This window comes from Dermacentor albipictus, chromosome 9 (genome assembly GCF_038994185.2).
Source record: "Dermacentor albipictus isolate Rhodes 1998 colony chromosome 9, USDA_Dalb.pri_finalv2, whole genome shotgun sequence".
NCBI classification, from domain to species: domain Eukaryota; kingdom Metazoa; phylum Arthropoda; class Arachnida; order Ixodida; family Ixodidae; genus Dermacentor; species Dermacentor albipictus.
This window is the reverse complement of record NC_091829.1, coordinates 4,096,317-4,109,118: the sequence shown is the minus strand read 5'-3', so window position 1 is coordinate 4,109,118 and position 12,802 is coordinate 4,096,317. Positions and strand designations below refer to the sequence as shown.

General features: G+C 42.6%; 1 protein-coding gene across 4 annotated transcripts in view; it reads left to right on the top strand.

The window, feature by feature from the left end:
* Nucleotides 1–12,802, top strand: part of LOC135906118 (proteoglycan 4-like) — a 108,715-nt gene that overhangs the window by 87,469 nt on the left and 8,444 nt on the right. For 3 of the 4 annotated variants that reach the window (XR_010565637.2, XR_010565638.2, XM_065437344.2), the window contains 2 exons: nt 11,520–11,560; nt 11,731–11,843. Coding sequence is in view for 1 of the 4 variants with exons in the window: in XM_065437344.2 (XP_065293416.1) it covers nt 11,520–11,560; nt 11,731–11,753 (64 nt within the window). In the remaining 3 variants the exon portion in view is untranslated. Of the gene's footprint in view, nt 1–11,519; nt 11,561–11,730; nt 11,844–12,802 lie in introns of those variants that run through there. The other variant, XR_010565636.2, reaches the window with a different exon arrangement.

The window sequence follows — 12,802 nt, the reverse complement described above, 5'->3', positions numbered from 1 at the left end:
ATTCCAGCTTGCGCCTGCGAATTTCCTCATTTCATCAGCCCACCTAATTTTCTGCCGTCCTTAACTGTGCTTCCCTTCCCCTTGCACACATTCTGTAACTAATGGTCTAGCGGTTAGCTACCCTATGCATTACATGGCCTGTCTAGCTCCATTTTTTTCTATTAATGTCAACTAGAATATTGGCTATCCCCATTTTCTGTCTGATCCACACCACTCTTTTCCTGTCTCTTAACATTATGGTTGACATTTTTCGTTCTATCGCTCTTTGCGGGGTCCTTAACTTATTCTCGAGCTTCTTAACCTCTTAAGTTTCTGTCCATATGTTAGAATGCACTGATTGTACACTTTTCAACGCTTTCAACACTTTCACTTTTCAAAGTGGGCTCGTCGGCTGGCCGCCAGTCAACATGACCAACCCGTTGCTTTTTTACATGCAGTTTTTCCTGTTCGGCACGACAGCGGTCAGCGCATTGCAAGATTCAACGCCCTTGCTCATCACCACGGCAGGTTTCTACGGAGACTGCGCATACGCGCCGCCACACCATGAAGATCACTGGGCGTCAATGCATCCAGACCTATCGACATCATCAAGAGCGCATATAAGAAGCCAGCTGCCACCAGAATCTTCCAGTGGGCTCGTCGGCTGGCCGCCAGTCAACATGACCAACCCGTTGCTTTTTTACATGCAGTTTTTCCTGTTCGGCACGACAGCGGTCAGCGCATTGCAAGATTCAACGCCCTTGCTCATCACCACGGCAGGTTTCTACGGAGACTGCGCATACGCGCCGCCACACCATGAAGATCGCTGGGCGTCAATGCGTCCAGACCTATCGACATCATCAAGAGCGCATATAAGAAGCCAGCTGCCACCAGAATCTTCCAGTGGGCTCGTCGGCTGGCCGCCAGTCAACATGACCAACCCGTTGCTTTTTTACATGCAGTTTTTCCTGTTCGGCACGACAGCGGTCAGCGCATTGCAAGATTCAACGCCCTTGCTCATCACCACGGCAGGTTTCTACGGAGACTGCGCATACGCGCCGCCACACCATGAAGATCGCTGGGCGTCAATGCGTCCAGACCTATCGACATCATCAAGAGCGCATATAAGAAGCCAGCTGCCACCAGAACCTTCCAGTGGGCTCGTCGGCTGGCCGCCAGTCAACATGACCAACCCGTTGCTTTTTTACATGCAGGTCAGTAACAAAGCTTGTACTGTTAAATCCAGCGATAGATGTTTCATCCAGCTGACGTGCCGACGCAGCCTTTGTACGCTCTGTTTGGTTGTTCATGATTTTGTCTTCTCTCTTCTGATGCTTTCTGGGGACGTAGAGCCCAATCCTGGGCCTGGGGCTACAACCGATGAACTGTTAGTCGAACTACTTAATAGCCAGAAAAAAAATAGAAAAACGGTTAGATGAAATTGAAATGAAACTAAAGGTGGTTGAGGAGTCGGCATTGGCTATTAAAGAAGTCGGCAAAAAAGTCTCTGGCCTCGAGAAAAGTGTGCAGAGGTTGCAGGAGAAATTTGTCGATCTAAAAGATCGTTCCAGGAGGAACAGCCTTCTGGTTTTTGGAGTCCAAGAAACAGCTGCCGAAACTCATGATGATCTGAAGCAAGCTGTGTTAGAGGGCGTGTTTAAGAGCATTCTCGGTGTGCAAGTTTCCTCGGCTGAACGACTTCATAGGATCGGGCGCAGACACGGGACTAGACCATGCCCAGTCATAATCAAGCTTTTCGACCACCGCGAAAAAATGGCCGTACTACAGAATTGTTTCAAACTAAAAAACAAAGATATTTCGATCTCGGAAGACTTCTCAGCGCCCACAAGACTTAAAAGAAAGAAACTCTGGGATAGCGCCTCCGAAATTAGAGCTGCTGGGGGGAAAGTCCAACTGGTGTACGACAAAATTAAGAATTATGACGAGCTATTCCGATGGGATGGCACAAGTGACAGAAGGATTCCCACAGGCAGACAAACTGAAGAAAGACACCAGTCACAATGAACCCAAGCAGATGCCCAAAAGCCGCTCCGTTTCATCAGCCTTAATGCACGTAGCATCGTTAATAAAGCTGATGATATTGAAAGTATCATTTTAACACACAAGCCACATATTCTTATAATCATGGAAACTTGGCTTCACCCCGATATCTCCGACGAGGAAGTAACATCACCAGGTTACGGAATTCATCGTAAAGATAGAAGTTCGCGCGGCGGTGGTGTAGCAATTATTTATCAACCGTCACTACTCGTGTCTAGGTTACCTGATATACCTGCCATTGAGTGCGTGCTCATTAAAGTATATTTCGATGGGCACACTGTAATTGTAGGAGCCTTCTACCGTCCCCCTACTCAAGATAACTTCTTTCTCGAGCTTAACGAATTCCTTTGTTCTAGCAAAAGCTATTCTTGTAATGTCCTCCTGGGTGGTGATTTCAATATGCCTTCAATCGACTGGAGTACTGATTTTCCTGAGCCCCTTTCTAGTGCTGCTGAACCTTTTGTAGACCTCATAGTATTCCATGATTTAGCTCAGTTATTAAAAGAACCTACGCGCATTCAGAATGGTACAGCTTCAATTTTAGATCTATTCCTTGTAAGCAATGCAGTGCTCAGTCGTGATCCCGAAGTACATATTTTTGACGGTATATCTGATCACAAACTGATATCTTTAACAGTTGAACTTGGACTTCCAACTGAAACCAGGAAAAAAAGGTGCCTCGTTCCAAACTTTTGCCGCACTAAGGACGTTGACATATTGGACGCCATGGATAGGTCGCTGGATGATTTCATACTTCTTTCTGAATCGAGCACGTGCTGTGTGAACGATCTGTGGTGCTTTTTTAGGAACCTAGTCTTAAAATGCGTCAGGGACTTTGTTCGAATGAGACTAAGCATTCAACAGCGCACATGCCCATGGATTACAAAAGAGATAGTGCGGCTGGAACGGGAGGCTAAACGAATAAGAAAACAGCACCGTCAGTGTACCACAGAGGACAATGCCAGTAAACTTTCCAACATACGTCTGCAACTAAAGGCAAGCATTAAAAAGGCAAAGGAATACTATCAAAGTGTATCCTTGAAGAATTTTCTGCTGTCCTCCCCGGCAAAATTCTGGCGTCATTTTTCTTCGAAAAAGCAACCCTTGTCTAGTTTCTGCATCGACGGGGATACCGTAACTGATAAAAGTTTGATAGCAAAGTCTTTCAATCAATTTTTCTGTTCGGTATTTACTGATTACGACAGTCGTAAACCAAGCTACCTTCCAGTTGATTGCCCGCTAATTGCAGATATCTCAGTGACCGAAGAAGGCATTTTATCTCTCTTGTTAAATTTGAATACAAAGAAATCGCCTGGAATGGACGGCATACCTACTGCCTTTCTCGTGAGATATGCCGAATGGTGCTCAAAATATCTGCGCATCATATTTAGCAAGTCTTTATCGCGTGTGGAAGTTCCGGATGACTGGAAGTACGTTAAGGTTACCCCGATACCCAAATCAGAAAACAGGTCGCTTATCACTTCATACAGACCAATTTCATTGTTACCCACAGGTGCAAAAACCCTTGAGCATATTATATTTAAACATATTTCGGTTTTTCTTAATGACAACAATACAGGGTGTCTACCAACCGGGAAAATCGGGAAAACCGGGAATTCTCAGGGATTTTGAGTAGTCTGGAAAAAGTCAGGGAAAACTCGGGGAATTTGGGCCTCTATCAGGGTAAAATAGCGGCAATTTTATTGGAAGGGTCGAAAGTCGTGGTAATGCTGGCTCGAGCAGCAGACAGGAATTGCAATGAATCGTCTTTGACGCCGTGTCGTCGGCTGGATGAGTTGCCATTGTGCAGTCAACGACCGACTTTCCGGATTCCCGATAATTTGGACGGCTTCGCGGCACCGCCACGTACCCCTAGAGTCAACGCATCAGAACGTGTGAAATTTCGGACGCAAGACCCCTTCGCCGTCCGATTTTCCGGACGTTTTGCCGTGACTGCAGGTCCGAAACGTCAATAATCAAAGGCACCACCGCTGCCGTTTCGATTACTTCGCCGCCTCGAACCGGCACTCTCGCATGCAGATCCGCTGGCAGCCGTTGCCACCACTGCGGCAACGCTAGGCCTAGCTGCTTCGACGTTCGCTACGAAGCTTCTTGCCGTTTGGTGCCGAGTTTTTTATTGAAAGAATTAGCTGCTGTCAGCAATTGCATGGACTCCGCTTTTGTGGTCCTCGCGATTGGCTTAGAAACTTAGAAAACACGGTGCGTTGCATAATGCTGGTTTCCGAAAGTTAGCTTTGCCTCTGTACAGAAATGTTACGTGGTGAAGCATACGCAAAAGTATTGCAGTGAAGCATAACAAGCGTGGGGAGGGGCTATTGCCACGGAAAACAGTATGTATTCCTTAATTATACACACGTGAACCCGGTATTTCCTGTCACAGCACGAGCGCCGATATGCCTAATATGTGTACCGACAGGCCTTCAGAGTGTTTTCGAACGTGCCTGTGGCGGTTTGAGCCCCTAAGGGCAGTAAATGACACGCATTAATTTTTTTCCGACTGGCCGATTTTTCGAACGTTTTCGCGACCCCTAGGGAGTTCTAAAAATCGGCCGTGGACTGTGCAACTGACCAAGATGCTTCAAATGGTTCCTGGGGCGAACGAGTGGCAGAAGGAGGACAAGAACAGAAATGATGTACGCATTGAGGAATAAACGGGAAAGGAAGCTTGCTGCTGCCGTTTTGAAGGAGCTTGAGCTCGAAAAACAAAGTTTTGGCTGATGCCGAGGTGCAGGTGTCTCGTATCCAAACCAAAATAAACTCTTTAAAGCAGTGAAACACAACACTCGGGCGTCGTGCGCGGGCTGAAAGTATGTCAGGACAGTTGAGGTTGACTTACGAGCAGTTGAGAGAGAATCTCAATTGAGACAGAGTTCAGGCCTCATACCACTGAGCTTGCTATCAGTTGATAGAAATAGCTCATATATTCAAATACATTTGCTTCTATGTGCATCTCGTTTTTATTCGTATTTGTGAATGTCCGACTTATTGGCAATTTTTTTTCGAAGACACTTTATTTGCTGTGCATTTTACTAACCACTGCCTTCTATTCTCTTTTTGAATAACATAAACACTACTCCTTACTATTAAAATTGGGTTAAGTTGCTTTTTAATTTTTTTCATCTGCTTACTCGAGGGTGACAGCATCAGGCGATATGGTTTCAGCTCGTCTTGACATAAAACATAGTTTTGCATCACTCAGGGAAATGGGCAAAGGCACTCAGGGGAAACCTGGAAAACTCAGGGAATTTGGAAATGTCAACTTGGTAGACACCCTGCAATATCATTGATCCCAGGCAACATGGGTTTCGGAAGGCACTGTCTACAACAACACAGCTACTGGAAACTGTCCCCGAACTCGCAGCAGTTCTAGATAAACAGGGCCAAACTGATTTAATATTCATAGATTTCGAAAAAGCATGCGACCGTGTGTCTCACTCTGAACTGCTGTTAAAGCTACAAACAATACTTAAAACTGATTCTTTGATTTCATGGATTTCAGCGTATCTGTCGTTAAGGCGGCAAAGTGTGTTTATTGATGGCGCGCTTTCTGGATCAGCACCGGTTCGATCGGGCATTCCGCAGGGGTCCGTCCTTGGGCCTCTTTTCTTTCTAATCTTTGTCAATTACTTAATAAAAGAAGTAAACGTGAAAATACGTTTATTTGCAGACGACTGTATACTATATCAAGAAGGTAATAGCGTAAATGATCAGGTCCGCTTGAATTCTTCACTAGCCAAGGTAGAAGCGTGGAGTGCCACATGGCAAATGAATATTAATGCAAAGAAAACGGTTGCTATGTCAGTAACACGAAAACGCCACCCCTTAAAATTTTCTTACAGTTTCAATGGTAATAATATATCTACGGTTAGTAGCTACAGATACTTAGGCCTCGTAATTTCATCCTACCTTAGATGGAACGATCACATATCTTATATTTCAAGAAAAGCAATGTGCCAACTTGGTTACTTGAGAAGGTCGCTCCGACAGTCCACACAAGAAATCAGTCTTTTAGCGTACAAAACGTATATTAGGCCAATTCTTGAGTACGCCTCTGTAGTGTGAGACCCGTACACCCTGAAGAACATTACTCAATTGGAAAATATTCAAAGAAAATCTGTTAGATTCGTGTTTAACTGTTATAGCTGGCACGTATCTCCGACTGTTCTTATTAATGAAATTAACCTGGAAACATTAAAATTAAGGCGATATAGGGACCGTCTGAAATACATGTATTTACTTTACCATGATATGCTGGGGATAGATAAGGATATGTATATTACTTTAGTCATTAGGCATGCAACACGATCTAATCATCAGAAGAAAATAAAGGAATTTTCTTGCAGAACAAACGTATTTAAAAACACATTTTTTCCTCGTACGATAGGTGAGTGGAACGCGCTCTCTGCGAGTACAGTGGAGTGCCCGACCGTCCAGTCATTCTGCAACCAGCTGAATAGCATTTAGACGATGTTATATGTATATGTATGTATGAATGTAATTTTTCTTTTTGCTTTTTGATTTACAATATACGGAAGTGCTATTTTCGCTTGCCTGTCATTACTATTTGTAGATTTCTTGCTGCTCAACCTACCGAGACATGCGCGGTGTCTTTCAGCATACCAGTATGAATGCGACTCCTTGTTATCAATATCCCGTTGTTATCAATATGCTCTGTACAGCTTTTGTGGTTCAGCGAATATCCGTATTTTAAAATATATTGAAATTTTGTAATGCTTTTTTCGTTGGAATGCTCTGTACGGCTTGTGCGGATCATGGAATATGTCTATTGCAGTGTATTGAATTCTTGTAATGATTTTTGCTGTTAATTTTTGTTTTGTTCATCTGTATATCGCACTGTCCACTCCTGCCCAAGGCCTAAGTCTAAGGCCGGCAGTATCCTGTAAATAAATAAATAAATAGACAGTGGTAAGCTCCCAGTCAGTATTTGGTAATGCCTGCCATATGCACTTCAACCCATTTTTATTCATTTATAAGTTTCCTTCTCATAACCAGGGTCCCCTTCTCATACTCAGAGTCCCCAGTGAGTAATAATATCATGTGTGAGTGGCTACATTGTTTTTCACTTGCTATTGTGACATACCAGAATGGTCCCAAAAATGAGGGTGCTGATTTGAGTTTGATTCAACATAAACCACGTTTATGCTTTTAATGGATAAAAACTTTAGACAGGCTTTCACAAATGGCTTCCCACATTTTGCTGGCTCTTTTGATCATCAGCACTCAAGTGGGCTGGTTCTTGCATATCCCAAATAATGTCTCATAAGGACTCTTTGATGTCTACAGTTCAGCAAAAAGTGGTTCATCGGACTTTTAGAACCTAGACCATTGCTACAGGAATGGAAATGTCAAATTTACTGAGACTTGCAGCTTGATGTAGGACCTTTGCTGGAGTACCCTAGAGACATGTTATGTGTGAAATGCTGATACTACTCTTATATGCCATCTTGTACCGTTTTCTAATCGTCGAAATATAAAACCTTGTTTCCGAACTTCAGTATCTAGGCAGTGTATATATGTAACAAACTCAGCATGGTATCTGTAGTGCTACCTCTGTAATACGCATAGGAAAATCCTTTTGAACAAGGACATCTACACTTCTCACAAAAAACAGAGGACCAACTGAGCCTTAACTTTTATGTGCCACTTCCTCGTGGCGGTGCGGGCTACTTGTTTGGGCTCGTGAGCAATGTGACATGCTGTGAATGTTCTTAAGTGCAAGTTTAAGGACGTTCCTTTAAGGATGAGACATAAAATTATGTGAAGGTAGATTATTTTTCATTTAAATGTGCAAAGTATGCCAACAATAAGGCTATTCAATGAAAAATATATATTTTTTGCAGAAACACTTTCAGCATAAAGGGGGGGGGGGAGGGGGGGAGGCAACACCAGGCAGAACACTGGAACTCTGTGGCTTCGTGCATAACTTTTACAGACAGTTTCTTATCAAATGGGAAGCAGAGGTGTACTACATTGCATGTCCTCTGCATTTCTGTTGCAATACTGCTGCAGCCACTGATTTTGCATCAGTCTTTCTCAAGCAAGTCATGCACCAAACTTCTTCCTTGTCATCTGTTCCTGACCTAATCCAACAAATGGCATTTGCTGCCTATCATTTAGTGTTGGCCTAAGATATTTAGCCAGAAAACTTGTATTCATAGCCGAAACTCTGCAATAAAAAAATGTTTTTTGATCTGTTGCATGTAGGCAACTTGTCCATAAACCATTAACATTAAGGTTTCTGTACTTTTGCAGCCAGTGTTGCAAAGGAGCTGTGGTTTGCTTGTGACACTGGATTCTGGTTTCTAACTGCCTGCTTCTCCATAGCTGCAAAGTATAATTGCCATGCCACGCTCAAGAACTAGTTTCTACTGCTTTGTTGACTTCCCTGCAGTAGTGCAAAAGATGCATTTGCCTCTTGACTTTCACCTGAATGATAAATAGGTGGTGCTTTTGGGCAACAAAAGCAAATGCCACGTCACACATATAGGCTTCAATGTGAATCCACAGCGTAGTAAACTTCACTTGACCTTGTGGCAAACTTGCGATGTGAAGAGCTTGTCGCAGCTTTGACCCTTTGGTTACGGCTAGACATGTTCGTTTTCGGTGCTTTTATGTTTTAATATTTTATTTCAAGACATAGTAGTTTCAACATATACTGCAATACATGAAATTATAGCCTGGTCACTGGTGTTTTGAATAAGAGTATGGCATTAATAATTGAGCAGACAATTTTTGAAAATTCTTATGTGAAACTTCAAAGAAGCACCTCATGGAACAGAAATGAAAGTAATAATTTGCTATTTTTAGCAGAAGTATCGAGGGAATGAGAAAAAAAAAAACTGAAATGTAGAAAATATGCACCTGCTTCCGAGTTTCCAACTTTTGCAAGTGAGATCATGCAAAAAAATTATTTGAGGGGGGGGGGGGTGGCATAATACTAGCCATAGTAATGCCTATGTTATGCGGGAAAGCAGTAGCTTGGCAAATGTGAAAACGAGTAAGTTCCTATTGTACAAGGAGCATTTGTTTGTACTCATTGCTGCAGGCACCTGGTTTGTTTTTTTACTGCCTTCTTTAGGCTTGCGAAGCAGGGGTTGTCAGATAAGATAGCATGCAGAAGCCTCCTCATACTTGATTGTTGCTTTTCATTGGCATTTCTATGCAAGCAAGGCGGTCTAGTGGGCAACCGACTGGCACTGGAGCCTCTACATGCTCTGTTCAGTTCCTGTGCAGTGCTGTACAGTAATGTGGAGTGTTGCACAATAGAGTGTTGTACAGTAATATATAAGGGCACTTGCACAGGCAGTGATCAAAATGCCATAGATTAGGCAGTCAAACTTTGATCGAAGGTTGGTATAAAATTGACTTCGTGCTACTCGTAATAATTACAGCGACGCTGTATACCTCTAGTGTCCAAGGAAATTTTCGTGTCATAAGCAAGAAACTTCCCACATGTGGGCTGATCCCGGAGACAGTGCGATGCCGGGCCAAACTTAGGCCAAACCACGGCGGAGGTGAAGCAGGCGTTAAGCACTCCCCATACGTGAGCCGATCCTGGAGATAATGCAATGCTGGGCTGACCCGCGGCAGAGGTGCGGTTCGCCATTAAGGAGGGGCCTACATACACAGCTTCGCTGATCATCCTTCTTCACACAGTGGAAGGGCAGTGAGATTTTTTTTTGTTAGACACTGTCGAAGCGGTGATGGATAAAAGCTATCCACGGGGGGGGGTAAATAAAGTGGCACACTACTAGCCTAATACAATTATCAAAATAGCACAAACTCACTAGCACCTGCCATTGTTTGAGACCTGATCATTGAAAAAGTCTGTACATCTGATTGTAAAATTCATTACCCGAGAGAAACTTCTGTGTCTTCACTGTTGCTGTCATATAAAAATTGTTGCAGAGTCGACCGGAGCGGAAATTTTTTGTATTTCTTTAATGGAAGTACTAGGAGCACTGGAGGCTGATCTTAGCGATGTCATCACTCAAAGGTCTATTTTTCCAGACTCCCAATCTGCCTAAAATTGTCAAACTGACAAATAGTTAAAGTTCAGTTGTCATTCCAGACAGTGCATCAAGTTACTGCTAGAAGGGCTCCAATGGAAATGTTTAACAGTGCATAGAAAAAGTGTTGATCAAAGTGATGTAATTTTCGCTAAGCGGTGTGAACAATGGCAGATGGAGGTTAATGTTTCCAAAACAAAAGCTGTAACATTTACCACAACTAAACTCACTGTGTCCTCCTTTTATTCTATCAGTAACATGGCCATTGAGAAAGTTTCTCCAGTAAAATACTTACGCGTTCATATTTCTTCAGACCTGACATGGCATAAACACATTGATTATATCACCACCAAAGCGTCGAAGACCCTGGGTTTCATTAGGCCTCATTTACATTCCGCAAATCAGGAAACCAAACTTCTAGCATACACAACTTTAGTCAGATCCCAAGTAGAATATGCCGCCATCATCTGGAACCCGCATCCAGCATACCTTGCCGGGAAACTCGAATCATTGCAAAATAAGGCCTCTAGGTTTATCACAAGGAAGTACTCTCGCTACTCCAGCATTACTGGTATCAAATCTCATCTAAATTTATGTTCACTGGAAGCGCGACAACTCGTTACCCTGTTATCTCACTTTCACCGACTTTATCACAATCCTGCGCCATTTACAGAATCTCATATCAAACCGGCTCATTGCAACTTTCCTCGATCAGACCACAGCTTTAAAGTACAACCAAAGATCGCTCGTAGCAAGCTTATGCATCATTCACCATTGTTCCTTGCCATTTACCATTAGAATAAGCTGCCTGCGGAAATCGTTTCTGTCAATAACCATGACACTTCTTTGCAAACTGAAGTGGTTATTGAATTATACTGTTGGAATTATATTGTGCTGACTGCTTAGAATCGTATTAGTCTCTATTGTTGCCACTACCATTTTAGTTCTACTTTTTCCAATATCTTCTCAGTGTTTTCAGTGTATTTTTCAGTACGTTTTATCAAGTTCTGTTCTCAGCAAATGACGCTCATCTTCATTATTTATTCACCGTAATATGTTATGTAATGTTAAATAACCCCCTATGTAATGCCTGTAAAAGGGCCTTTAGGTTATATGAATGAAAAAAAGTAATAATAATGAGAGTTGTGTACCAAGCTGGGTGGTTGATTTCGATTATGTCCACTGGTAACAACTACCATTTCAGTCGAGAGAAGAACTTCAAATGCTTAAAAAAGAAAGAAAACTATGCCCATGAGCCATATCTTTAACACTGCTTTTGCGTGTGTGTTGCTTTGTATAATTTGTGGATTGTTGTGATGCATGCGTGATGTCGTAGCTATGAGCACTTGAGTCTTCTATTACCCAGACTCTGCCCTCGTATAGAGGGCAGTCAAGACTTCTGCTTATCAATGTTATTTTTCTTTCTAGGAAGCAACAAGCAAGTGCTGTGCAAAGTGAAGATGAAGAAGGTCTGTTCATTTTGAACTGTTTAATTACTGATTATCATCAGCTGGCTTAGTAGAGGTTTAGTAGAGTCCTTGCAGTTCCATGTTTTGAGCTTGCTTTGCTTGAGCACATATATTGTGCCGGTCGAGAATGTGTTTCAGTGTTTTACCGCAATGGTTTGTGTTTATTGCAGCCATCTATGAAGAGACCTTTTAGGCCATGGACCCCACATCAGCAACTGTCTCACAGAAAGATAGATATTGGCTCGGTATGTGCCTTGTGTCAAATATCAAAGTATTTTACCTATGCTGTGGCCCTGTCTTCTCTTGCCTCCATTTATTGTTCCCATTAACACTCATTTTTTGATGCCTTGAAAATTTAATCGGTGCTAAGTGCAATCAGTCTTTTGAGCTGCCTATTAAATTTTTGTTGTCTTACTGCATAAATATGATAAAACACGAGCTTACATTTCCCCAGAAAAGTAGCTGTGGTGTTACGAATTTTTTACATGGTAATCTAAAATTTATTCAAAGTGAGATTTCAGACCCCTGTTTTCCACCACACATTTGTTTAGGCTGCATAAGAACGTTGGTAGGTGATTCATCCTCTGATTGAAGTCCATCAAAGAAAATTTAATTCTAAGTGAGTTGGGGTCAAGAAAAATGCGGAGTCACTGCCCATGGCACTCTATTGCATGGCCCCTCGCAAATGGAGTAGAAGGAACATCGGACTGCTTAAATTTGACTGCGCTATCTTTGGGATTGGCCCAAATTTTTAGTCTGCAATACATTCGGCATCAGCCTACACAAGAGGCTAGAAGCACACATACCTGATACAGAAAAGTTCGAGTGACTCATTAAGAAGGACATTGTCTTTACTATGACATATTACTGCACTCACTACACTTTTTAAGATCTGGATTCTTGTGCATCATGACCAACCAGTGAATGATGCACCTTTGCTACTTTCTCAGGCTGTATGCAGCAAGGTGACATCACTACCCTTGGTATTTACCAGGTGCATTTAAAATGCATTGCGATATGTCGAGGTCACATTACAGGATTCTCTGGAAAGCCACACAGCACCGATTCATAACAAGATACAGATGCTTTTCTTTACTGATGTGGCATAGTTTTGGTGTCTGCACACGCAACTGCATGACATGGGAACAAGCAGACAAAACAGAATTACATCTCTCTTGCTGCAGTGCGCAGTAAAACAAAACCACACAGAAAAAGGTTTGTGTGTTTTATTATTTCTCTAAA